This window comes from Vanessa cardui, chromosome 17, assembly GCF_905220365.1.
Source record: "Vanessa cardui chromosome 17, ilVanCard2.1, whole genome shotgun sequence".
Classification (NCBI taxonomy): domain Eukaryota; kingdom Metazoa; phylum Arthropoda; class Insecta; order Lepidoptera; family Nymphalidae; genus Vanessa; species Vanessa cardui.
The window spans coordinates 9,834,012-9,860,466 of NC_061139.1; the positions used below are offsets into that span (position 1 = coordinate 9,834,012).

The 26,455-nt window shown below is 33.3% G+C and overlaps 1 protein-coding gene across 1 annotated transcript in view; it reads left to right on the forward strand.

Moving 5' to 3' along the window:
- The window catches only part of LOC124536695 (kinesin-like protein unc-104), a 103,110-nt gene that overhangs the window by 63,316 nt on the left and 13,339 nt on the right, over positions 1 to 26,455 (forward strand). Inside the window, exons 4-21 of the mRNA XM_047113255.1 lie at positions 5,875 to 5,957; positions 10,347 to 10,425; positions 10,738 to 10,898; positions 11,192 to 11,376; positions 12,244 to 12,355; positions 13,093 to 13,236; positions 16,047 to 16,210; positions 16,604 to 16,743; positions 16,912 to 16,956; positions 18,047 to 18,181; positions 18,649 to 18,849; positions 19,657 to 19,814; positions 20,291 to 20,441; positions 21,369 to 21,535; positions 21,979 to 22,093; positions 22,952 to 23,085; positions 23,956 to 24,167; positions 25,977 to 26,159. Coding sequence (XP_046969211.1) covers positions 5,875 to 5,957; positions 10,347 to 10,425; positions 10,738 to 10,898; positions 11,192 to 11,376; positions 12,244 to 12,355; positions 13,093 to 13,236; positions 16,047 to 16,210; positions 16,604 to 16,743; positions 16,912 to 16,956; positions 18,047 to 18,181; positions 18,649 to 18,849; positions 19,657 to 19,814; positions 20,291 to 20,441; positions 21,369 to 21,535; positions 21,979 to 22,093; positions 22,952 to 23,085; positions 23,956 to 24,167; positions 25,977 to 26,159 — 2,569 coding nt within the window. The remainder of the gene's footprint in view (positions 1 to 5,874; positions 5,958 to 10,346; positions 10,426 to 10,737; positions 10,899 to 11,191; positions 11,377 to 12,243; positions 12,356 to 13,092; positions 13,237 to 16,046; positions 16,211 to 16,603; positions 16,744 to 16,911; positions 16,957 to 18,046; positions 18,182 to 18,648; positions 18,850 to 19,656; positions 19,815 to 20,290; positions 20,442 to 21,368; positions 21,536 to 21,978; positions 22,094 to 22,951; positions 23,086 to 23,955; positions 24,168 to 25,976; positions 26,160 to 26,455) is intronic.

A 26,455-nucleotide genomic window follows, 5' to 3' on the forward strand; every position in this document is an offset into this window, starting at 1 on the left:
CCCAGCAGTGGGAAATTTACAGGCTGTTACTTTTTACTTTTTTACCCTACCAAGGATAGATGTAATAAATTAGGTCAGAAATTCCTGAGATTAACGCGATCAAATAAACACACAAACCCGTCACCTTTACATGACGTTATTGATACAAAATAATTAGCATTCGTTTTAAAAGTAATAGTAAAGTATACTTTATACGTATCTGTTTAGTATTTTCCGCCATGTTTGAAATATACAGAGTTCCCAACAACCTCGGATTCAATGTTAGAATATAAAGGTATTTTCCGGGCTTTGATAGCGAGGCTTTATATAACAATACTGTTGTCTCTCCGTTCCGGCTGTCGGCTTTTAAACTAATATCGCGGAAGGGAAGAGGGTTGAAAACGAAAGGTTATCTAGCAAAAAATATGTTATATTTACTTTTATATATATATATATATATGTTTTATTGATTTGCACTAAAGGATACCATACTAACTCAAGGCAATGTACATGACGTCATGTGACATTTTAATGACTTGGGAAAGAATAAATGACCAAAATTACCTGTCAAGGGAAAACAGCTTTATTCATTGTTACTTTTTTAGCGTTTTATATATTATTACTGTGATATAGCTTAAGAGTTCGTACGACTAATTATTTAAATCAAATTCGTTTTTATTTACGTTAGATACCAATCCAATATACCAATAAGTCTTTACGCTGCGACTCTTTAGTATACAACAGTAATTTATACTGACAATATGGCAGATTTTTCGAACCAGCGATGACTAATAATCCAAACCAAACCAAAGCGGGTTCCAATAAGTAGCTAATCAGTTAAATCATATTTATACAATTTAATATGTATGTGTTTGTGTAATGCTAGCATTCGTTGTCTCTTCGTGGAAGCTAAATACTGGGTTGATTTATTTGACCTAGATCTATCAAAGTTGTCCATAAATATATTAAAAAAGAAAATATTTTTTATATACTTTTATATGCTTTATCATCTATTGTTAATGATGATAAGTGGTCTAAATACTCTTTATTGCAAAATTTAAGAAGAAATTTAAGTGATAGTATGACAAATCAAAAGTACTTGTAACAGCCTACATAAGTAAAGTATATTTTGATTTTAAAATGAATTCGTATGGAATTAATTTCTTAACACAAAATAAAAATACACAGAACTATATAATAAACATGCACAATGTGCGGAAGTCAAATGGAAGAGAAGAAGCCGTCAAACTCAATTATTTTTGTTTATTTATATACCCATATATATATTACATACGTGGGAACCCAATTCACTTGGAGATAGTACTTTGTGCAGTACAGTTTGGGATCCACCCACTCATCAGATATTCTACCGCCAAAGAGCAAGCAGTCTTATTTTCTGGCTTGAAGAGTTAATAGCTATAGAAGTTATAACTCCAAGTTTGATGCTGCATTGGCGATCTAAGGAATAGGTATATAAATGTATCTTACAGCGCCATTGTCTATACATATGTGGTATATTCGCCTACAAATATAAAAAATATGGAAGAATGCAGTATGCTTTAACAAAGTGTAACAATATTATTAATTTTTGATTGTAAATATAATTAAAAAACTTATTTGAGAAATCCTGTTTAAAATTTTATAATGTTTATTAATGAAAGCTAGTATTTTGTTGCAAAAGGAAATACATAAACTAAGATTCATGTAAACATAAAACGTGGATGCTAGATCGGCGGACAAGATGAAATTGTGTTCCTGTGTGATGGCCGCGCAGTAAAGATCGCATCTGCAGGGTGCAACTTGATGGCTCATAAAACACTGCTCCTCTGCAAAGACGGACGAGTAATACTCGGAAATTTTTAATATCCTCTATAAACTTGTCTGTCTGTTACTAACTGCAACTTTATAGTTGAAATTTGTAAATCTTTTCATTTTTATGTGGTAAGTTAAGCTGCTCCGCGCGATTTTATCGATGTCATTCCTAGATTCATTGAATAGGATATCTGTCATAAAATTATATTATATAATTATATAAATAAGGGTAAATTTCACCTTCGGACATCTCGTCAAAATTCGAAGTTTCATCCGCACCACGTTGATGTCCGAAAATCAACAACAGCGCGATTTTTAAGACATTTTTTACCTCGCATAACCGCTCTGTAGAACCAGCTTGCTCCGCTTTTTCCGAACCGATACCATTTAGGAACCTTCAAGAAAAGTGTGTATTCCTTAAAGGCCGACAATGCACATGCATTGTCCCGGTGTTGCAGATGTCAATAGGCGGTGGTACTTTCCATCAGTTGAGCCTCCTGCTCGTTTGCCCCCTATATATAACATAAAAAAAATAGTAGTGATACTATTGACGTACTAAAAAGTATTAACCATTCCTTACATAGTGCCATAAATTGTGAGTCCATACTACAAACTAGGATATTGTGTCCCTTGTGTCTGTAATTACACTGGTACACTCGCCATTCAATGCAAAAATGTAGTATTGCTCTATGGTGTTATAATAAGTGGTGAGTCACTCACTAATCACTTATAGTGGAAATAAAACCATTTAAATTCATTCGACTAATGACTTTGTTTTTCACGTTCTAGTTTACTATACGCAGCTACGTGTATGTGGTATAAAATTTTCCTATTCGAAGTGGAAATAATTTATAATAAACAACTATTTTCATTATTAATACAATCGTTGCATATTGATACGTTTTGTATTAAAAGGTTATTTCGATACTTGACATTCAAACAAGAAGTAACAAAGCAAAGTTGCCGTTGTTAGTTAACAACTACGGTCCTACGATTTTACGTGTTAAATTACCTACGGTGTTGCGCTTTAATTAATTTATATATAAACTAAAGTATTAACATTATTTTTATATTGAACGACATTTTTCATTAAATTAAGATTAATATGATACCGAACGTTTACCAAGATCGACGAATACCTGCATAATATTTTATAATAAACTAATAAACTCCTATAACCAAATTATAAAATCAGCTCCAAATAGTCTTCTAAGTCTAGTAGAAGATTTGTGATGTATTCTAGTTATTTTCAACAAAACTTTCATAAAGTATACGAATATGAAATTATTATTTTTTTACGATTGAATAGCGTACAATTACTACTTAATTACGTCAGAATTACAAGATGCTTTTAAGAAAATATCACAGCATTGAATATTCACGTTTTCTTTTTTTAAACTACATTTGTAAAACCTGTTTTTACTGTTAATTTACTGTACAGTACATATTACAAGACAGTAATTGAATATACCGTTACACTGATCTGATGATAGAGTTAGGATGTCGTTTATTAGTTGTTAAAATATAGTATGACATGTCTATTAAGACTAAAACAAGGTTTTAGTTTAAAGTTTATAATCTATGCGATGTAATCAATATACTACTTTAATCCATGAGCTTATTTATATATTTCCTTCCAATTATCCATTCTAATCCACCAAGGTGAGCATTTGTACGTCATCACAACGAAACAGGAATAACGTATTTTACTAATATACTTGTATTTATTTATTTCATTTTTTTATAATTTTAATGTTATTTAATACAGAGTATTTAAAAAAGCTTTTGCTGACCGCAAATAGCACAAGATCGAGAAAAATGGACTTCTTTAGAGGAGGCCTTCACCTGAGTAGGGGTTCTTGCTATAAAAAAAAAAACAAAATAACTAAAGATTGTAAAAACTAATAATAATAAACTATCTTTTCCTATTATTATTATATAAGTATTAACTTTCTTTTTGTTAATAGTCATAATCTTTCTTTTTTCCAAAATTGTACTAAAACCAGCACTGTGCAAGAAATAAAAGGCTTTTTATTCTATTTCTTATTTTATTATTTTAAAAAAGGTGAAGGTTTTAATATATAATAATATTATATAAGTAATTGCGATTCTCAGTTTCACCCGATTGTAAATGTTGACTAAGATGATAGGCGTGAATTTTATATTATTGCTAGATAACAACCCGGCTTCGTTCGGGCTTAATTAATGAAATTGGACCAATACTTTTTATTATTTACTTTTCTTGTATATATTTTTATCATCGTTGATTATTACATATCCATATTTACTATTTAGGTAATAATAATCATTCTTTACAATTCTGAACGCACCCGTAAACGTCAAATATGGCCGCCCGTTGAACCGTCCGTCATGTCATTGAATTTAATGGACGTAATATCGAAATATATCTATTATGCAATATTGCTGATATATATTGCTGAATAAAAATAGTTATTTTATATGATTCATAATTGTGGATACGTTTCAATCAGTACTATCGTAGACCTGCACTGAATTATTAATATTAAATTTATTTTTTCACGGACTAGGCGTACGTGTTTTGCTTAATTGATAAATACATTTAATTTTTTTATTGATCACTGTTATGATATTGAACATTGGTGTAGTTTTAATCGAATCAAACATGTTTGAAGTTAATTTCGTTTATTTTAATGATTTTTAATACTGTTCTTACTTATATTAACAGTCTTGTTTAGCTTATAAGGATGTTGACCCAAAGGTGCAGCGTTCAAATCCATCCGCGTCGCGTTGATAGAAGTAATTGCATTTGTCTGTCAAGATGTCAGATCAGCGATTGAGACATACATTTTTTTATGGTATAGGTTGGCGGACGAGCATATGGCCTGATGGTAAGTGGTCACCATTACCCATAGATGAGTGGGTGATACCTACCCAGACGGGCTTGCACTAAGCCCTACCACCAAGTAAATATCATACGCTAGTTAATAAGAAATACGCTTTCAGTTATTTTTGAGATACATAAATTAGCTCACTATAACAACCATCAAAGTTTTATAGTATGTAGGTGGATAAATCTGATATGAAATTATTTCAAATGGGAATTGCTTTTTAAAAAAGTGTATAACGTTTCTATTACTTAGCTATTAAATTCCGAAATGAAAAGGTTTCTTTTGAAATGCAATTTCCGTAATTTTCCCGTGAAAGGTACTCGAATAGGATACGACGGCGTCGACTCCGGTCGATACGTCGCGACGCAGCGCCGCGCACCTACGCCTTACCTTACCGTAAGGAACGTTGGACGTGAAAGAATTATGCAATACGAATACTAAACGAAAAATAAGATGTTATATAATCTTAGGATATTAGGTTTAATATCTTAATTCAAAGTTATTTAGATTATATTTATATTTAGTATCGCTTCGCACAATAAGTCAAAAACGATACTTTTACGATAATATTTAAAATAAGACAATTATTATAATTATTTCATTTAAAGTATGGTAAATATACCACATATGATCTCATTTAACTTAGTCATGACAACCTTATCGATCTTTAGTGACTTTAATCTAGGATTTACTTTTTCATGTGCTATTGTTTTTGTTGTTTTGTTTTTTAAAGGAATAAAGTTCTTATAACCATTGGTACAATGTCTAAAATAGTTTATTATAGTATATTACACTACCAACAAAGCGTGTACGCAAATAGTCTCATTTCTCACTCCTTTAATCCGATGGGATGGCTAATCCGAACCGACCGGAAAGAGCTCGGGCAAATAAGTATAAATAGAAATCCTACTTACTGTCTACTTAAGCGTCACGGAGATTACAAAACCATACAAGCATACCACTAGGCCAATGAGGATGAAAGGTGATGATGAAATTAGAATTTTAAATCCCGTTTTGAGCACCTTGGTACATTTTGCTTTGTATCTCTCTAAACAGGAACAAAATACTTTTAGCCTCAGTAGGGAGACATGCTGATACGAAAAGGGTTTTATTCATAGGTATTATACGAAAAAATTTAGATGTACCATTTTATATGTATTTTCATCTTAGGTGTACTAGACTTTTTAATTAATTTTATTTTCATTTGTTACAGTGATTCAAAATCCAAAAGCACCTCCGGGCAACAAGGAACCTCCTAAAAGCTTCAACTTTGATTTCTCCTACTGGTCTCACAATGTAAGTAATAATTTACTATTATTTTAAATCTAAGATGTGGAATCATAATTATTATTAAATATCTTTATTTATACTCGTCGTCATAGAAGTCGTAGTCAATAAGTTCTTACGGAAATCACATTTTGAAAAAATAAAATGAAACGCTGTAATATATAAGCTATAACCAATGTTATGAATGAACAAAACGTTAAAATATTGTTATTTTATATTCATTTGCGAAGAATTACACCCATAACAACTATATTTATTTTTATATATAAAGTAACCCAAACGGACAAAACACGCAAGAGTTTGATTGATTGTACGCTACTGTTAGAACAAATATTAAAACATTCGATCATTTTGATATGGGTAGGCTTAATAGCAGTAATTCCAAAGTTTATTCAAGATTGATAGATTGACAGCTGACATTGTATATACTAGTTGTATATAGATACACAATGTCCGCACGTGGCTTCGTTTGCGTTTTTTTTTAATATGAAAAGAAGCCTATGTCCTTCTTGGGTTTCAAGCTTGCCTCATACCCAATCTCATCAAATTGGGTTGGGTGGTTAAAGAGTAACAGACAGACAGATTAGTCATATAGACAATTATTTTTCATTTAAAATGTTAATAAGTATAATGTCGTATCTGGCAGACGCATAGTCAGATTATTTTTGCATTTAAAATATTAATATAGATAAAATTATAATTTGTTGTATCTGTAAGATATTAATGGATATCGACACAAATTGACAAATTACCATGGATATGGAAAATATACATATGGAATGTTACATGGAGAATATTTTTGTACAGTCCACTGTGTTTTTAGTCGCTACTAGTCACCGTCACGACAATCGGTGATATATAATATATACATATATTTTAATAGTATATTATAAAACAAAAAAAGATGTAGATTACCCCTAAAAGTTAAATTTCCTGCGGCAACATCGGATAGAACGCGCTGTGATTGTTCCCCTTGCTAGTTATTAGCTTTCAATTACTCTGTCGAACAGATGTTGCAATATTATTTAGCCAACATATGTTCTAGTATTTATGGCAGCTACAAATCAATGAAAACGATTGCTTTGCTATTACACTGAACATTAAAGCAATAATTGTTATACCTAATTGTTTCGTATGAATTAATTGTATGGGTTAAGATTTATTATTTATTTAGAAAAGCTAGACATTTAAGAGTAACTACAGAGTTCTTGCTAGTTATTCTCGACAGAATCTACTTTGTGAAATGGTGATAGCTTTACTCTTAATTCAACACAAAAAAATGGATACTAGATTCAAAAAGTGCTTTTGCGAGCCTAAGGGCTGACGTAAGACTAAAGATCCCATCTTCAGTATCTTTGAAGTCGTTTCCAAATATTATATAGTATTTATTTTATATTTATTATTCAAGCTCGTAAGTGTTGACGTTTCTTTTTAGATATTTTACATAATTATCCTTAACCAACATTTTTATTGTAGAAAATCTTCCTTCGTAGTCCCAACTAGTACTGAAGCTGTACTAGGCTTATTATATGGTCACTGTCTAGAATTAAAATTAAAATTCATTTTACTAACATCACCTGTAGCTAACAGATTATAAATGAAGACATTGGGTAACGTAGGTACAAGTTAAATAAATATTACCTTTGATAACATTTTGGTGAATCAGTGATGAGGTGGGCACAGCCATGTTTCGGGAGGCAGCCATATTGTATCGACAACGCGATTAAGAGATTAGATATCTGCGATACGTGTATTAAACTGTAAGGTTTCTAATCCCGACTTGTATGCCGTTTCCTTTATGTAATGAAGTGTGAATATCTTATCCCGAAAGAACTTGCTTAACTTAGAAATAAAGTGATGTTTCTTACGTTTTTTTGTATAATTATAGTTAATGTTTTACTCGATGACAATGAAATTATGTATCTGTACTATTAATTTTCCCGCCATGACGAGTATCTGTCAATGTTTATGTTGCCAGATTAAAAAATATAATACTATGTTGATTATTATACAAAGTGACAGATTGTCTGTAATATATAAATAATAATAATTCGTTTAATATTAACATTTTAATGGAGTCTTACAATTTATTATTTGATTGATTCACGATTCCCTTAAACGTACTGTGTCTCTTTTTTATTTATTTCATTCCGTTCATTTGAATCTATAGTTTATTGTATACTTTCTAATTAAATATTTTGAAGTTTTAAAAGGCGGTATGTACACAGTGCTACTATATGTTCAAAGGTTTGTTATGTAGCTGTAAATTTTAAATTCTTACATGGAATTATTGTTAGCGTTCTAACTTGTCGTAGAAGTAACATTTCTTTTTTATATATGATATAAAGAAAAAAAAAAGAAAATTTTATAAAGTCCAATTATTGCATAGGCGTAAAGAAATTCGTATTTTGTCCCAAACTCAATGAGTAGAATTATATTGTTTTCGTGCTTTGGTGTTGTCGAGTCTCTATGGTTATTTCGATAGATAAACATTATTAAGTATGTAATAAGAAAAAAATCCTTACGCTAATTCCTTAATAAAAATGACCCAAAGTAAACATTTTGACAAAAACTTACTATAACACTGTATGCCCAAATATTTGCTCTTACAATTGAATGCATGTACGCCTGCGTTGGCGTTACCCTGCGACGTCAATGGCTGTGGACATGGCTTATTATTTTCCTGAAAGACTCGGACTGAGCCTGTTGATGAACTGCAGTAATATTTTAGAAGACTTTTACTCTGGTGTTTTAAAGACATCTTCACATGCAACACTGCCAGTATGAAATACATAAACGTTTCAATTTTCTTTTTTGACTTATAAGAATATATTTATTTATAAATAGAGGAATCTGTTGGTTTTTTTATATAAAGTATTTTAACTGTGTAATCTGTATAATTGGAAATCATAAATTTAGCTGCCGCCACAGCACAGTTTGTAGCGAGAAGCGTCGAATAATTTTGCATATATTAATTCCAATTCTCCGAAATTATGTTCATTTCAATTGCAAATTCTGTAATATCCACGGCATTTGTACCATTTTAACAGTATGTCAGAATCAAAAGTGTTATAATGAATAATATTATACTTTAGCCACTGTTTTGATGATTTTTTATAATCAAAACTTACAATGTTATTATAGGATTATGGAGCAATTGTCCATTTCGAAATGAAACCGCAAACTGGATGGTTTCGCAAACCGTAACGACCGTTCCAAATTAATTGTCAAAGAGATTGGAGTTTGCGGACGATTTTGTGGTTTAGAAACAATTGTATTACGACCTTAGGGTGGCTATTCGATTACGCTATTCATATCGTTTAATGCCTTAACGTAACTTTATCTATTAAGAGATACATTAATTAATGTTACAGCTACCTTCATAACTGTTAAAAATTATAAAAATATAAACCTTATATAAAAGAACTCGATTTTTAAAACAGAAGTTTTAAGGGCAAACTAAATTGTTCTAAAGTATAGTAGTAGTTGCGAATAGGATGAGCCGATGTGATTAAGGACTAACTAGTTTGCTGTAACATTTATACAAATAGCAAAACTTTATCATCTGCGCGTAAATTTCTTCATTGCCATTTTTATTTACCATTTACTTGGTGGTAGGGCTTTGTGCAAGCCCGTCTAGGTAGGTACCACCCACTCATCAGGTAATCTACCGCCAAATAACAGTACTCAGCATTGTCGTGTTCCGGTTTGAAGGGTGAGTGAGCCAGTGTAACTACAGGTTGGTGGCACATTGACGATGTAAGGTTTCTTACAGTGTCATTGTCTATGGGTGATGGTGACCACTTTCCATCAGGTGGCCCATATGCTCGTCCGCCATCATATACCATAAAAAAAAAACAAACCAACAATGTCCATCTCGTGATGGTCGAGAAAAAATGTAAGCACGTGAGAATCAGTACTTCCCCGACCGAAAAAAAATAAACAAGTGAGATCTCATTGGTATTTGCCCGGTTTTAAACCTGCGATTAGAGGTTGAGACCCACATATACCATTTATTATATTTTGGTCATTTGGAATTAATAACTAAATTTCAAATATAAAATTGTGATGTTGGAAGAGGATGATGAAAATATTCCTTGCTCCAAGTTCAGTCATCGCGTACATTGCTCCTGAAACTATGAATGAATGAATGAAATATTTACTAATAAAAATAAAATCAGATCGTTTTTTTTAATAATAATAAACAAAAATGTTTGTACACTCGTTAATGACCCGGCGGGTTCACGACCGGAGTCAGACACTCGACGAGTCGTTGTAATGAACCACTTTGCGTGGAAATGTTGCATGTTTCTTAGTTACATTAAAAACCTTTTATATTTTTGTGTCTTTACAATTGTTTTTTGTACATGTCACGTCATATGTTTTATTTTGTTTCAGCCAAGTGATCCGGAGTTCTCATCCCAAGTGATGGTGTACAAAGATATCGGCGAAGAGATGCTTCAACATTCCTTCGATGGTAAGTAATGACTAAATACTTTGTAGTAGTTACAGTAGTTTTAGCTTGTTGAATAAAAGTTATTTGACCCTGTGTACATTAGTTTTAATCAGTTCTTATTGAAGTTTGTATTTTAGTACGAACTATCCAGTAAACTTAGATTATACATAGGTTTCTGGAAGATCTATAATTTTTATTTGTTTACTTAAGAATTAAGAAACAAATCGGTGCCCGTTTTGCTCGAGACTTGGCTGGGGCACTGCCGTGCCCACAGATACCTAAGTGGACCCGTATATCAGCGAGCTATTACAATACTCGTAATTATTTTTCTAGGCTACAATATATGCATATTCGCCTACGGACAGACGGGTGCGGGGAAGTCCTACACCATGATGGGAAGGGGAGAGGAAGGCCAAGAGGGGATCATACCTCAGATTTGCAAAGATTTGTTTAGGCGCATTCGACAAACCACCTCAGAAGATCTTAAATATTCGGTATGGAAATTGTAACAAACATGATTAATTCTTAAAATAATTATTATTTATTATTTTCTTACTCAATAAAATATATGAAAAAATTAATTAGAAGCTAGCTAGTTTAAAAAGATTTATTAACCTTAATTAACTTATATCAGATACAATAATAAGACCAGGTCTATTTCAATGTCGAAGATTTGTGTTTGGATGGACGATGGTCATAAATGTCGTCGTAATTATACTTGTCTTTTTTTAATTTTAAACTTTATTTAATTTTTATATTTGTCTATATGTGTGTGTCGTTCCCAAAGGTTGAAGTATCCTACATGGAAATATACTGCGAGCGGGTTCGTGATTTACTGAACCCTAAAAACAAAGGGAACCTTCGCGTTCGTGAGCACCCAGCTCTTGGGCCCTACGTGGAGGACCTCAGCAAGCTCGCTGTTATGTCCTATCAAGACATATACGATCTCATCGATGAGGGTAACAAGGCTAGGTATGTAAAAAAAAATTTAGAAAATTAGAATATAATATAAAAGGATATAATATGTGAACGCTACAATACACGAATATTCAACTAGAAAATTCGCATTAAAATTTGATTTCAATTTGATATCTCATCGCAATAAAATAAATTAATCTTAAAACTTGTAAGAATAAAAAAATGACATGTTAAAAACTTATTTCTGTTAATCAAGAAAAATGTATATAAATAAATAAAATGTAAGTAAAGGAGCTTACAGGGTTTTAAGATTGTAGTCGGTTGTTGATCTTGTTAAAATTCTTATGAGCGTATATAACATAACGAAGGTTACAGAGAGTAAATTACCAATAATTACCAAAAATATAGCTAAATAGTCTTTGCTGACATACGCCCAATTTTAACAATGTGCGAACGAATACTGATCAACTCACCGTTCCTCGCTCATATGTGTGTTATGTATTGTTTGAAAAATATAGCGAATACATCTATTGTTACCTTGGCATAGAATTATAAAAACATCTTTAATTATTTTAATCGGATTGAATATAAATAACAATTTTCAGTTATTGTATGTATTCAAGTACAATTATATCTTATATAAGATGCGCTTCTCGAGATTTCACCCGAGATTTTTAGTAAATTTGACTATGTGTATGTGACAAAAGGTTTTACAAATTAGTATTTGAGTAGATTCTGAGAATATGCAGCTCTGTATATTTTGTGTACACAATATGGTTTAATTTACGTTACTTATTTCAAAATTAAGCTTAAAATGTCGTTTTATATGGACATAAGCCAAAAAATAAGAATTTTTGGAAAAAATGGTTACACCACGTGTTTTTTTGTTACAAATGAATATAATTGTGGTTTTGTCTTCAGGACGGTCGCAGCAACGAACATGAACGAGACGTCGTCTCGCTCGCACGCTGTTTTCACGATTTTTTTCACACAACAAAGACATGACAAGACAACTAACTTGGTTTCTGAAAAGGTAACTACGACGAAGGTTTTGCTTAAACATTTAAACCTACATACCGACGGTTCCATTCAGATTTGTAGGTTTGCAATTAGTTTGCCGAATCATTGCTGTATATATAAGGTCTTTGAAAACTGTTTCTTGCCAAATTTCATGATTTTTGTTCAACGGGAACGTAATATGCGGCATAAACAGGGCATAACATATATTATAAACAATCAAGATTGATTCAGTAAAGTTGCAGACTGTAGTATTTGATATCAATTTTAACTTCCCACTTTCAAGAATACGCTTCAGAAAAGGATCGCATAAAACGGTCTTCGAAGTGATTAACAAAAAAATAAGCAAAAAGTCAAGTCATATATTTCATTAATTTATCTAATTAAAATATTTACATAGAAGGTAATTGGAGCAAACCTAAAGATCTAACATGTTAAGTCGGATGCATAATTACATGTTCACTAACATTTCAAACTTGAACGTTGAAAAACTACCGAGTTTCTTGCCGGTTCTTCTCGGTAGAATCTACTTTTCGAACCGGCGGTAGCTTCACTTAATTGTAAAATGACGATTCAAAAGTGCTTGTAAAAGGCTACTTGAATAAAGCTTATTTTGATTGATTGAACGTGTTAATTCGAAGAGTTGCTGTCTTGTGGACAGTACTCCCAAAAATTCTCGGACTACAAAAAACATTATCACCAATAACAATCCATCAAAACTATACGAATAACTAATTCCAATAACATTTCCAGGTGTCAAAAATATCCTTGGTCGATCTCGCCGGATCCGAGCGAGCTGATTCCACGGGCGCTAAGGGAACGAGGCTGAAGGAAGGGGCGAACATCAATAAGTCGCTGACAACACTCGGAAAAGTCATTTCAGCTCTGGCTGAAATTGTAAGTCGATTAGAGGATGACATTGACGCTGTGGACTTTTAGTTGAGCAGTTTGGCGTTATATGAAAATTAATGACTAAATATTTGTATACAATCCTTATCCAATGTAAGTGTAGCGTAGGACGTTTTTGTTTTTATTATGTTCTGTAGTCTGTGACGTCACAGTTCGGTGTTTAGTATTAAATGTTTTAGATTTTCCAGAAACATTTAAATATTTCAATAAGTATTTAAATACATAAAAAAATGTAATCATTAGTTTGGGAGTTGTTAGTTCTCGTAAGGAAATTAAATGCAGTATATTTTTCCTTTTTTGTATCGATTAATAATAGGATAGAATATAACTTAATGTTGTCTTAAATTTTCGCGATAATTACACATTTAAATCTCGTGGTCTCGTGGTCTCGTGCTCTCGTCGTCGTAGGTCACGGGTAGACCAAGGTCTACCCGTGACCACGAACACTGCAAAGTGCTCGAAACGTCGGGATGTTTTAAAAATAATTAATATACGCGATTCATCCGTTATTATTAGTTTTATTTAAATGTAGAATATAACTTTATTACTGGCACTCCTGAAAAACACAAAAAAATATATTGTAAAAAAATATTCGTAACACCATTATTTCCACGTCTTTATAATAGAAGTAGAGAAGTAATATTTAATTTCTTCCCAAAGAAGTCTCATAATAGTAAACGAATTTCTCTCTTAGTGTGTTTAGTTAATAGAAAATATTTCCTTTATTTCAAACGAGTGAATTGACGGTATGTTGTTATTCTCCTCTAAATTATTTTCTTATCAATGATTCGAAATGATTTGCGCGCCATCTATTGTCAATGAATGGTACTATTCTAAGCTCACTAATCAAAAACTACAAAGTTTCAGTTCGGTTGCACGAATAAGTACATATTTGTATATGTATATGTGTCTAGTAAGTTATGTGTCTAGTTAAAGTTACATTGGATAATGGAAGAACTTTTATCGTTTCATATGCCAAACTGTTTACAACTTTAAAACCACGCGTGTACATTGCATTGGATGAGTAGGTTCTGTCATAGTAGTGTGAATGTGTGGGATGCTAGATTTGTATATAACATAATATATGTGTATGTGAATGCGCTAATAATGGAAAATCTCGTTTCAATAACTTCTTATCTTATAAATTTTTAATTTCATAATATTGATGAATAACTTTGCATAATAATAATAAAAAAAAGAAATTATGTGCTCAATTTAATTTACTGGACGGTGTTTTTCTTTTAATGAGAATTTAAATAAATTTATATGAGATGATTGATTGTGAATATGTAACAGTACGGCTATATGTAAGCTATGTATATATGTATACATATAGATTTAAACGTATTTTAAACTGTCCTCTTGCATCTTGTTTCTTTGGACGTGTTCAGTCGGTAAGTGTAACTGTGGTACTATATACATTTATAAAACATTCCAATGGCAGAAAGAGTAGAGATAAAGAAACCTTATTACAAATATTTCACAATTTTTTAACGAATTTGCTATATTATGCATTGCTAACAGTTATTGATTGATGTGTTTTTATATATAACACAATATTATTCAATTTAACTGTTTGTATGTTTGTATTATAACTTTTAAAGTACCAATAACTTAAGATAATAAAAACGCCATTTTTGTTATTTCAAGGTCATAAGAGTTTATTTATCTTTACTGCTCTCGCCATTGGAATTAGCTATTTGTAATTTCGTGGTTTTTATGTTTGTGGGCCTGAAATGTGTATATATAATATTCATAAGTACAGTCAGAGTAAGAAAACCTTCGTCAGTTTCCAAATTCATTCCTTTATCAAGTCTGAAACTCTAATTAAATTTTGAAACTAAAGTACCAAACTGTCAACTGCATTTAAAATTAAACTTACATAGTATGACAACTTGGTTCAAAATAGTGTAACATCTTTGGACTACGTCTAGTTTTATATCAACATTAAATCTCTTTACTGGCATAATTTATCATTACAAATTTAAATAAGATACGATACCTTCTACTAAATTATCAAAATATGTCTGCCAGTGTCATATCTCGATCAATAAAGCAGATAGTCGCTCATACTGAGCGCACGAAAATAGATCTTAAGGTAACGAACCTTTTCTTACCCCGACCTGTACATACATAAATGTATTCACGTTTATATATGCTATACGTTTTGAAATAGAAAACCTTTTTCTGTTTTATCTGCAGATGTTTTAATGCTTTTATTTATCTGTGGCAAAAGAAAATATTATGATATTTTTACTTCCAATAATTGCTTCAGGCATTTCAATGTCTAGGAATTTTACTAGATATATTATTATATTATTAGCTTATTAGATTGAGATCTATGCTGAACTAGTTGATTTTTTTAAACCGACTTCAAAAAGGAGGAGGTTATCATTTCGTCTGTATGTTTTTTACATAGAAATAGACTTATTTAGAAAGTATCTTTGTTCAACTTACTGATTAATGATTTGGTCTAACATATTTTTCTAAATCACTAAAAAATCGTCGTTGCTATTGCCAAGACCACGTGGAAACAAAGCTGTTATCAACGTCACAAGGCTTTTATGAAAAAAGGCCAAATGGTCGAGCATATATTTGTTATGCAATTGCATATAGTTGGTTTTAATTCACGTTAGCTTTTAGCTTTTATTACTTCACAGATTAAAAAATATATTATAAGTGCCAACGAATACTTCATAAACAGCTTTTAAAAGTGTATGAAGACCTACGAACACTTTGCTTTAAGAGGCGGCACTCTATAATTATAGACGAATAAATATATATTTTTTATATTCTAGGCATCGAAAACTAAAAAGTCGAAGAAAGCTGACTTCATTCCATACCGTGACTCGGTTCTCACTTGGCTGCTCCGTGAGAATCTCGGCGGGAACTCCAAGACCGCCATGATAGCGGCCATATCACCGGCTGATATCAACTACGATGAAACTCTCAGTACATTGAGGTAAATTAAATATAATTGTGCTATAGACAATCTTGATACTCAATAACATTAGTAATTAGTATCAAGATTGTCATCTCATAAATATGAATTTCAGTACATTGAGGTAAATTAAATATAATGCAGTTGATAATCTTGATACTCAATTACGTGAGTAATTAGTATCAAGATTGTCATCTCATAAATATGAATTCATGAACGCTTTATAAGCTAACATTTGAATGATTAGGCATTATTAAAATTAGATATGTATAATAAGATTATACTTTCAAAATTATTTTAATGTTATTTATCATTATCATCGTCATCAAATCATATCTAAGAAAATAATCACATTATTACATAATATATTTAATCTGTGGGATACTAATATTTGAAGAGAACGATCTCCAACAGATACGCAGATCGCGCCAAGCAAATCGTTTGCAAGGCCGTTGTCAACGAGGACGCCAATGCGAAACTCATCAGAGAACTCAAAGAAGAAATACTCAAGCTTCGCGAACTACTCAAGGCCGAAGGCATCGACGTCGAAGAAGGTAAGAGATCTGTTACAGATCACCACTCGTTTAGGCTTAGACGTCATGTGACATAATAGTTCGTCTTGTGTGTTTGTACGTTTAAAAAAAAAAAGCTAGAACGAACTAAACGCCACAAACGTTGATTTTTTTCTATACTAAAGTGAACTTTTATTTTCAATTGCGAAGGACCAGATGGTAGAGTCGTTTATGAAAAGAAAGAACAGCCTACCAGTAAGTAAAAGCAAAGAGGCTTGCGCATCGCATATGTACACCCCACCTGTACGCTTTGCCTCCTCAGGGTTGCCAGGACAAAAAATATGATTAATTCACTTCTGACACTTACACTGGCAACCCAACACCTGAAAAAAAAAAGAATTGCACCCTTATCCAGAGCTTGTGGCGTTGTAGGCGTACTTATTTAGTACATGATTTTATATAATCGTCACTTCTTGTAGGTACATACGTATTGTTTCGTTATGTAATATTATAACTGCGCTTATATTTATATATTGGTGTTGGTTTATATCGAATTGGTAGGAATGTAAGTTACGAATGTTTTAATACAAAAATATTATGTATTGAAGTATGTATTGAATAAACTGAGCATTTTATTAATAACTAAAGAGTTTTACAACTTGCATCAATAAATACTTTTTTGTGTCACTTTAAAATTTAAAATGCTCAGAGTCATCGACCGTTCGCGGCATTTAAAAAAAAATATGAAGAAATTCGAATCTGAATAAAAGATTAATGTATATAATATGAAGTCAGCTCTAAACAGTTTTAAGAAAATAGTTTTTAATGTAAAATAACGTCGCGAACGGATATATTATACTTTTTATAAATGTTTTGCAAACAAGCTTCATAGCTTCGCATGTTTTTCTACTATTTATGTCCGTTGAAAAATTTGTTTTCAGATAATAATCATCATCAGCCAGGTCCAATTTTGACAACATATATATTATATTTAAATAAACGATAGAAACAGATTGATTATTTAAATCGCTTAGCATGTATAGTAGCTATTGTGTATTTATTAAAATATAATCGAATCAAAGTTGGACCAAGTGTTATTTAAGTTGGAATATTGTCAGTTTCAGCACTTGTATTGATTTTTTACCGCACGAGGTGCGCACGAGATTGTTTGAAAAGATCACTCGGTGATTGGTTGCAATTGAAATCCAATTAAAAAAAATATATCGTACATTCTTCTTATTGGATAGAATCACGTAAATTTGTGACATGACACTTATATTTTGGAATGGAAGTGTTTTAATATTATTCTCTTGTACCATAAAAAATATTTCTTATGGTAAAGCAGGAGAAGAGAATGCGTCGCCGATGCGCAAGAAGAGCGAGTCTGAATCTGCGTTGTCTCCCAAGCTGTCTCGAGCAGCGACCACCATCGCTGAAGAAGCTGTCGATCAGTTACAGGCCTCTGAAAAGCTTATCGCAGGTATACTATGCTTTATTTTATTTTATCTTCATATATCTTCCATTCAATATATGAAATTGAAAAAAAATACACACATTATCATGCATTTAACACAAATACATTTTACTTACATTACATTAAACTCCTGTAAATTTCCCACTGCTGGGATAAGGTCTTTTATCTGTTTTTTTTTTTTGAGGGGAATGTTTGGAACATGGAATATTTTACTCCAACGCGGGTTGATGAACACACGTGTGGTAGAATTTCGATGAAATTAGTCACATCAAGTTACCAACGAAATGAATTATAAACACATATTAATCACATGAATATTCAGGGTTGCCCGGGTTTGAATCCACAATCATTGGTTAAGATGCACTGGGCCATCTCGGCTTTAACAACATATACATAGTATTTAAATATTTAATGTGATACATTGAATATTTCTATTCAATTGTGAAGGTATTCACTGAATGTAAACCCAACAGAACTCAACGAAACCTGGGAAGAGAAACTGAAGCGCACCGAGCAAATCCGCGTGCAGCGCGAAGCGGTGTTCGCTGAAATGGGTCTCGCTGTCAAAGAGGGCGTCACTGTCGGCGTTTACTCGCCCAAGAAAACTCCCCACTTGGTCAACTTGAACGAGGATCCCAATCTCTCCGAATGTCTTCTCTATTACATCAAAGACGGTAAGTTGAGAGCGGAATTAAAATAAAATTAATATATATAAATTAATTAATCTATAATATTATTATAAATGTGAAAGTAACTCTGTCTGTCTGTCTGTTGCTCTTAAACCGCTGAACTGAATTTGTTGAAATTTGTAATGCAAACTTTAACTCCAAGAAAGCGAAGCCACGGTTACTAGTTTAAAATAATTCGACATATATAAAATACGCGTAATGTGACCTCTATATGCCCTTCACTATTTACGTATCGATAACATAAAACCTAAGATCGTATTACGAGATCGAGTGACTCTTTAATGCGGTTGGGTTACAGTTTGTTTCGTTGCTTCGATCAGGCAGTATATTTACGAGGATCGGGGAAATATTTCTTTAAACAAACTGTTAGTTTTCAGTTTGACGACTTTGTTACCAATTAGGTTTGTCTATGCTCTTCTTTGTTTATGGTTTGGGATCTTGACCAGAAATACTTTTTTATATATATTTTTTGTATCGAAGTGTTGATGTAATGTTGTCTTAAATTTTCGCGATTATTACACATTTTAATAAAACTAGTTATAACGAATTTTAATCGCGTATATTAATTATTTTGGACATCCCGACGTTTCGAGCACTTTACAGCGTTCGTGGTCACGGGTAGACCATGTCCAATACCAGTCTACCTATCTAGAGTTATCAGCTGTCAACTAAGGCATAGTTTTAGATTATTGATGGAGTGCATTATATATTTGGTAAAGTCTTTATGGCATTAATCATAACAGGATTTTGGTCAAAATGAGCCGGATTATTACAAACTGCTGCTGTTTCCAGGTGTGACACGCCTCGGCACCGCTGAGGGCCAAGTCCCGCAGGACATCCAGCTCTGCGGCTCCCACATCCTGAGCGAGCACTGCATCTTCGAGAACACGGATGGCGTGATCTGCCTTATACCGCACCGCGGTGCACTTATTTACGTCAATGGACGAGAGGTGAGTGTTATGGAATTGGAATTTTAGGTATATTGGGTCTTATTTAGGAAAAGTGATAAGGTGTTAGGGCTTGAACGATTTTTGTACCGGCTTAGCAGTTCTTCTGACAAACATCCCGGATTGAAGGGATGTATCTTTAGAATTTTAGAGAGCAATATTGTAAATTTCCATGCTGTGTTTATAGGTATGTGTAGAGATTAGTACTTTTAAAATTATGAGCACTGATACAATGATAGCTGTATATGTATTCTTTACAGAAAAAAAATTATAAAACATATTCAAAAAGAGAATCCGTGCTTCGGTAAAATATACATACTAGCCTTAATTTGTGTAACAAATGCAACGACCGTTTTAAAAACGAACATATGTACTTAGCTATTTTTGTAGTTGAAACCACTTACTAAGTTTCTTCAATTTTTAAAGGCATTTTTCATTATATATGATTATGGTAAATATAAGATTTTTTTTGTATGCAGGTAAACGAACCCATAATTCTGAAGACTGGATCCCGCGTGATCCTGGGAAAGAACCACGTCTTCCGATTCACTCACCCCGGACAGCCACGCGAGGAACCTGTGTCCAACAAGGATACAGTCAACGATACCCCCGGAACGAATACGGATAGCGGTAAGAATTGCCTTAATTTTTTAATTACACATAGAGCAGGATATAAAAGTACAGTAAAAAGTAACAGCCTGTAAATTTCCCCCTGATAGGCTAAGGCCTCCTCTCCCTTTGAGGAGAAGGTTCGGAACATATTCTACCACGCTGTTCCAATGCGGGCTGGTGGAATATACATATGGCTGAATTTCTATTATATTAGACACATGCAGGTTTCCTCACGATGTTCTCCTTCACCGCCGAGCACGAGTAGAATTATAGACACAAATTAACTACATGAAGATTCCTGATATGTGCTTGCCTGGGTTTGAACTCGCAATCATTGGTTAAGATGCACGCGTTCTAACCATTGGGTCATATAGGCTCATTCATGAGGGTATAAACAGCAGTTAAATACTTGGAAACCTCAATAGTGGGTCCCAACTTGACCCACCGAGCAATCTTGCTCTTAGTGTTTATAGAAACGTAACTATTTGTATATCGATTCCCAATATTTCTCAATAAAAAACGTTAGCATAATAAGACCTATCAATAGTAATTCTTTTTGTTTTCTTCTCAAGCAAAATCGGCTCTGCTATTTTTAAGTGCGGTAACAATGTCATTGAATGTTATAAGAACCCTGAACAAACGGTACAAATAAGTGTGTTGTATAAATAACACATACGATAAATTGAATTAACTGATTGTGATGCACGTATCAGTTATTTATTTATTTTTTATTTAATTTAATAAAATGTAACTAATATAAAAAGTATGCTAAAAGAAACTATCAATGAATAACTATCTATCCTAAAGCAAGTATCAAGATTATTTTGTCTTAGTTTATTTATAAGAGTAACTGCTGAGCTTTTCGTTGGTTTTTCGGTAAAAATTCCTTAATTTTTATTTAACTACTTTTAGTAAATAATTAAAATTTGTTATTCTTAACATCAGCACCAAGTGACACGGAGACCGTCGATTGGGACTTTGCGCAATGCGAGCTACTGGAGAAGCAGGGAATTGATTTGAAGGCCGAAATGCAGAAACGATTAATGGCCTTGGAAGAACAGTTCCGCAGAGAGAAGGAACACGCTGATCAACAATTTGAAGAGCAGCGAAAGGTACGCTATATTCTACTGAAGTTAGGGTTTATTTTCACGGAATATATAACTGAAAAGATATAATAATTTATTATAGCAGAAAAAATATTCTTGATCCAAAAAGTTTTCAAGGAATTATAGCTCATTATAAAAGATAAATTCTTTTCAAAAGATCACTTCTACGTAAATTATTAGTTGCGATTGTATATTGTTGTACAAGCTCAAAGAAAGAACATCTATTCAAGATCATACACATGATAAAAAAAGTATTTAATAGGAATCGTTGGAGTTAGTTTTCTTTAGATTTTTGATCAAGGCACATACATTTTATTAATTTTTGATTAAAAAGTTGCTCCTAAACTTTTACGGCTAATCCATTTGTTGGAATCTACTTAGAAAGGGTAATTTTAATCATAAAATAACTAATCAAAGTTGCTTATGGTCCTTGTTTGGATTCCTTCTAGAACTACGAAGCTCGTATCGACGCACTTCAGAGGCAAGTGGAAGAGCAGAGCGTCACCATGTCCATGTACAGTTCCTACACGCCGGAGGACTTCCACAACGACGAGGATATATTCGGTATGTCCATACTATTTATATCGTTATGTCATTTTAACTGAACATACCCCACCAGACAATTCGGTTTAGGTATAATTTCATCTAATACTCGCACATCCTCTTGGGTAAGACATAGCGCTCATCCAGAACGACATCGTCACAATTGGAAAAATCTCTAAACTGACTTTTTCATTCCAACCGATCTCATTTCGTACATACTTTCTAGTGTAATATTGTCAGAATTATTGTTTCAATAGTTTTTGATTGACATCTATATAATTGTGACGATGTCATTCTGGATGAGCGATAGGATTTTTAACATTTTAGCATCCTCCTATGTTCAGGAGCGTTCGTGACAAATTTTAGTGTTTTGAAATTGTAAAAATATATACATTGCTTATGTTCTTAAAGATATCAGGTTATTTGGTACAAGCGATACAATATCAATAATCAACCCATGTTCGTCCACTGCTGGGCATAGGTCTATCCAATTGCACGCCACTGTGATAATTCTTGGGCTATTCGCATCCAGCTCCGGATGCGAGATACGATATTAATATAATTAAATATGTAGCACATATAAATCGCGTTTAAGATCACTTTAATTTTTGGATTTATATTGTTCCCTCCAAATGAAACCTAACAAAGGTTTCATTAAAATTGGGTGAAAATTGCCAGAGAGTAAGATTCGAACTGGCGGCTTTATGTTAGGAGATAACTCGTGTAACTTGATACTATTTAGATTTACCGTTCTGTAATGCCACATAACCTTTCAACGAAATGATATGCTATACGATGAGATCTTCCAAAATCTTACCTAAGAGGTGTAATTACACGAAAAGTATGCAATAACAGTAAGCGTGTGATATTGTGGGGTAGTGAATCCCCTGTTTGAGACAGAATGCTGGTCGGCGCGCGAGGTGGGACTGGCGGCCTGGGCCTTCCGCAAGTGGAAGTACCATCAGTTCACCTCGCTCAGGGACGACCTGTGGGGGAACGCGATCTTCCTCAAGGTTAGTGTAATAACTACACTAGAGTTGTAACATTAACATGGATCAATGTCGTGGTCAAGCATTTTTATGGAGCTGATTCTGTGACTCAATTTCTAAACGAAACTAATTTGATATTGCTGTCTCTTTCTCATATGTAGGTTGTGCCTAAATTCGGTACCTAAATTTAAGATTCAGTCGTAGCTGAAGGAAATTAACACATATCAGTTTTTGTGCAGATAAAAAGGTATAGTACGACACAAATTAGATGTAGCATCGGAAAATGCAATGGAATGAAAATGAAACCCATTACTGACGATTTACAATAGCTCCCTATCGCGCCATTAGACGCTATTCGTCGCTATAGATTCACGCGTCAGAGAAAGCAGGTTCATGTAAATCGACGCGTCAAATTGACGAATATATTATGTTATATGATATTACAAGTTATTACGTTTGTGCAAAGATCATATTCGCATGAGAAATAAATATTGATAATTTAGGATAGCGTACTCAATTCGGATGTGATCGGTTTTACGAATTTTGCCGATGTGACATCTAAGTTGTGTCGTACTATACATTAATTAGTGACATATAGTACGATTTTTAATTCGAGTCAGTAAAATGACAAGTGCAACTGTCACTGATACTGTTCGGCAATCAATAGACATAGACATTTAGTCATGCTTTATTTTATTAAGTATCAAAGCGTTTTTTTTTTTATTATAAATATTTAATACATATTGTATGAAATAATACGATTTTAAAAATATGGACCTTACCAACGTATTAAAATTCACTATTTATTTGAGATTAAAAACCTGCAACACTGGAAATGTCATTTTACTGACTCGAATTAATAATTTTACTATAAGAGATATTCAACCGTCGCAGGAAGCGAACGCGATATCCGTGGAGTTGCGCAAGAAGGTGCAGTTCCAGTTCACGCTGCTGACTGACACGCCGTACTCGCCGCTGCCCGCCGAGCTGGCGCCGCGCGACGACGGCGACGACGACTACCGCCCCTCCGCGCCCACCGTCGTCGCCGTCGAGGTCACCGACACCAAGAACGGCGCCACGCACTACTGGACGCTCGAAAAGCTGCGGTAAGACCGCCCCCCCCCCACAGACTACTCTCGCTTAATAAACAGCCTCGGATCTACGGTGTTGCCGAGACAGAACCTTCCTTCCATACTGAGAATAGCGATTGTATATAAAGACATACAACTATTACATATATATATCTACTGGTGAATTGATTTGTGAAAACCATAAGGAACTTTTAATGCTTTGATATAATAATTAAGACTAAAAAACATCATATATTATTAAACAAAGTCGTTTACCGCTGCATAAATTACGCAACGGTTTTTTTTTTTAATAATTAAAGTGATTCGAGAGAAAGGTTTTTGTATATAATACATGGACAATATAGTATAGTAACACAATTGAAATCTCTAATGTGTTGTACTAAATAAAATAAATCTGTAGTATATATTTAGTACCCATATTGCACCTGTGCGAAGCCGGGGCTGGTCGCTAGTTAGGGATACTTTTCGACACCCATATTATGACAGCAAAATTAGAAATTAATATGTTTTGAAATAAAAAAAAACCATTTCCTGTCGTGACGGTTTACCAGTAGATCCGAGGCTGGATGGAGTTACTAATTTTCCGTTGTGACTTGTGATAGTGGTTTCTTGCAACGAATAGGTTTACGCTGTTTATAAATTACGTTCAGGAATTTTTGTAGTAATTTTTGGAGCTAACGAGAGTTTGTAGTGTAGATACTCGATAACAACTTTATCGATATAGATCTAGTTTTGTAGGTCTTTTATATTTTAATTACTATCTACACTAAATATGTAAATAATATATTATAGATTAAATCTTATTCTTAGAGGACGTAAGAATAAGTCTAAAAGAGTTAGTTTAGTTTAGTTTTTGTAATCTTACAAATATATTGAAAGATATCGACTACATCATACTTTATTTATATTTAGTTTTTATATAATTATTTCACATTATTTAACATGAACGAATTATTATATTTATTTGCATTTCGTTGTATTGTTATTTTTTCGTTGTTCAATTTTTTTTATTTTTTTTTTAATATTCATCTTTTGCTGTAGCAATATGTATTATATTTTTTTACTTATACGATTAGGTAGTCGACGGAATAAACCATTTATTAAGTCCGTATATATAGTTTTATACATGATATGTTATAACACGAATTATACGGTAGGTAAGTATATATTACAAATGAAATTGTACATGTGCATAAATATTTATGACGATGCTTTTTTTGTTTGCTGCTTATTATATTTATTTACATAAATATGCTTACATATTGATCAACACACATATTTATTATAATCATGTATAGTACGACACAAATTAGATGTAGCATCGGAAAATGCAATGGAATGAAAATAAAACCGATTACTGCCGATTTATACGACCAATAGAAATAGCTCCCAATCGCGCCATTCGACGCTATTCGTCGCTATAGAATCACGCGTCAGAGAAAACAAGTGCATGTAAATCGACGCGTCAAATTGACGAATGTATTCGGTCATATGATATTACAAGTTATTACATTTGTACAAAGATCATATTCGCATAAGAAATAAATATTGATAATTTGGGATAGCGTACTCAATTCGGATGTGCTCGGTTTTTACGAATTTTGCCGATGCGACATCTAAGTTGTGTCGTACTATACCTCGATATTACACAAGAGGTGTCGTACATAGGTGGATAAAATTGGAATAAAGACAGGTAAATCGAAAAGGTTAGGTTATAGGGTTAAAGTATTCAGTAGGTGTGGGTATAGATTATAAGCGAGGGTTAGTTGGGCTGTGGCGGCGCCCGAGCGCAGGGCAGGCGTGCAAGCGGTGTGTTGTCCATAGCCACCGGTTGGAGCTCATGCGGCAGATATACAACATGAACGAGAGCGCGTGCGCCGACGACGAGCCCGCGCCCCCCGCGCCCGCGCCCGCGCCCCCCGCGCCCGCCGACCCCGCGCTCCTGCACTGTATCTCCGCCTGCGCTGCCAACACGCGCCTCTCGCTCGCCAACCTGCTGCCCTCGAGGTTTGTGCCTCAGGAGAAACAAAGCAGAGCGAGACGGATATACTAGTTGCGCTTCGTTTCGGGGACGATTTAGATCGATACTTGGACTTTGAGGCGGCCTCCGTTCTGTTGATCGTGTGAGAGTTAATGCGAGGGCTACACATACTGTTTTGTTTCTGCCTTCGATGTGATGTGAACGAGACGGACTTTATTTTACGCTTTCGTCGACATCGGCAGTCATGCTTTTGTAATGTTGTGAGGCTTTTAGATCATATGAGTATTGTCGAGGCGGACTGCGTAATGCCAGGCTTTTATGA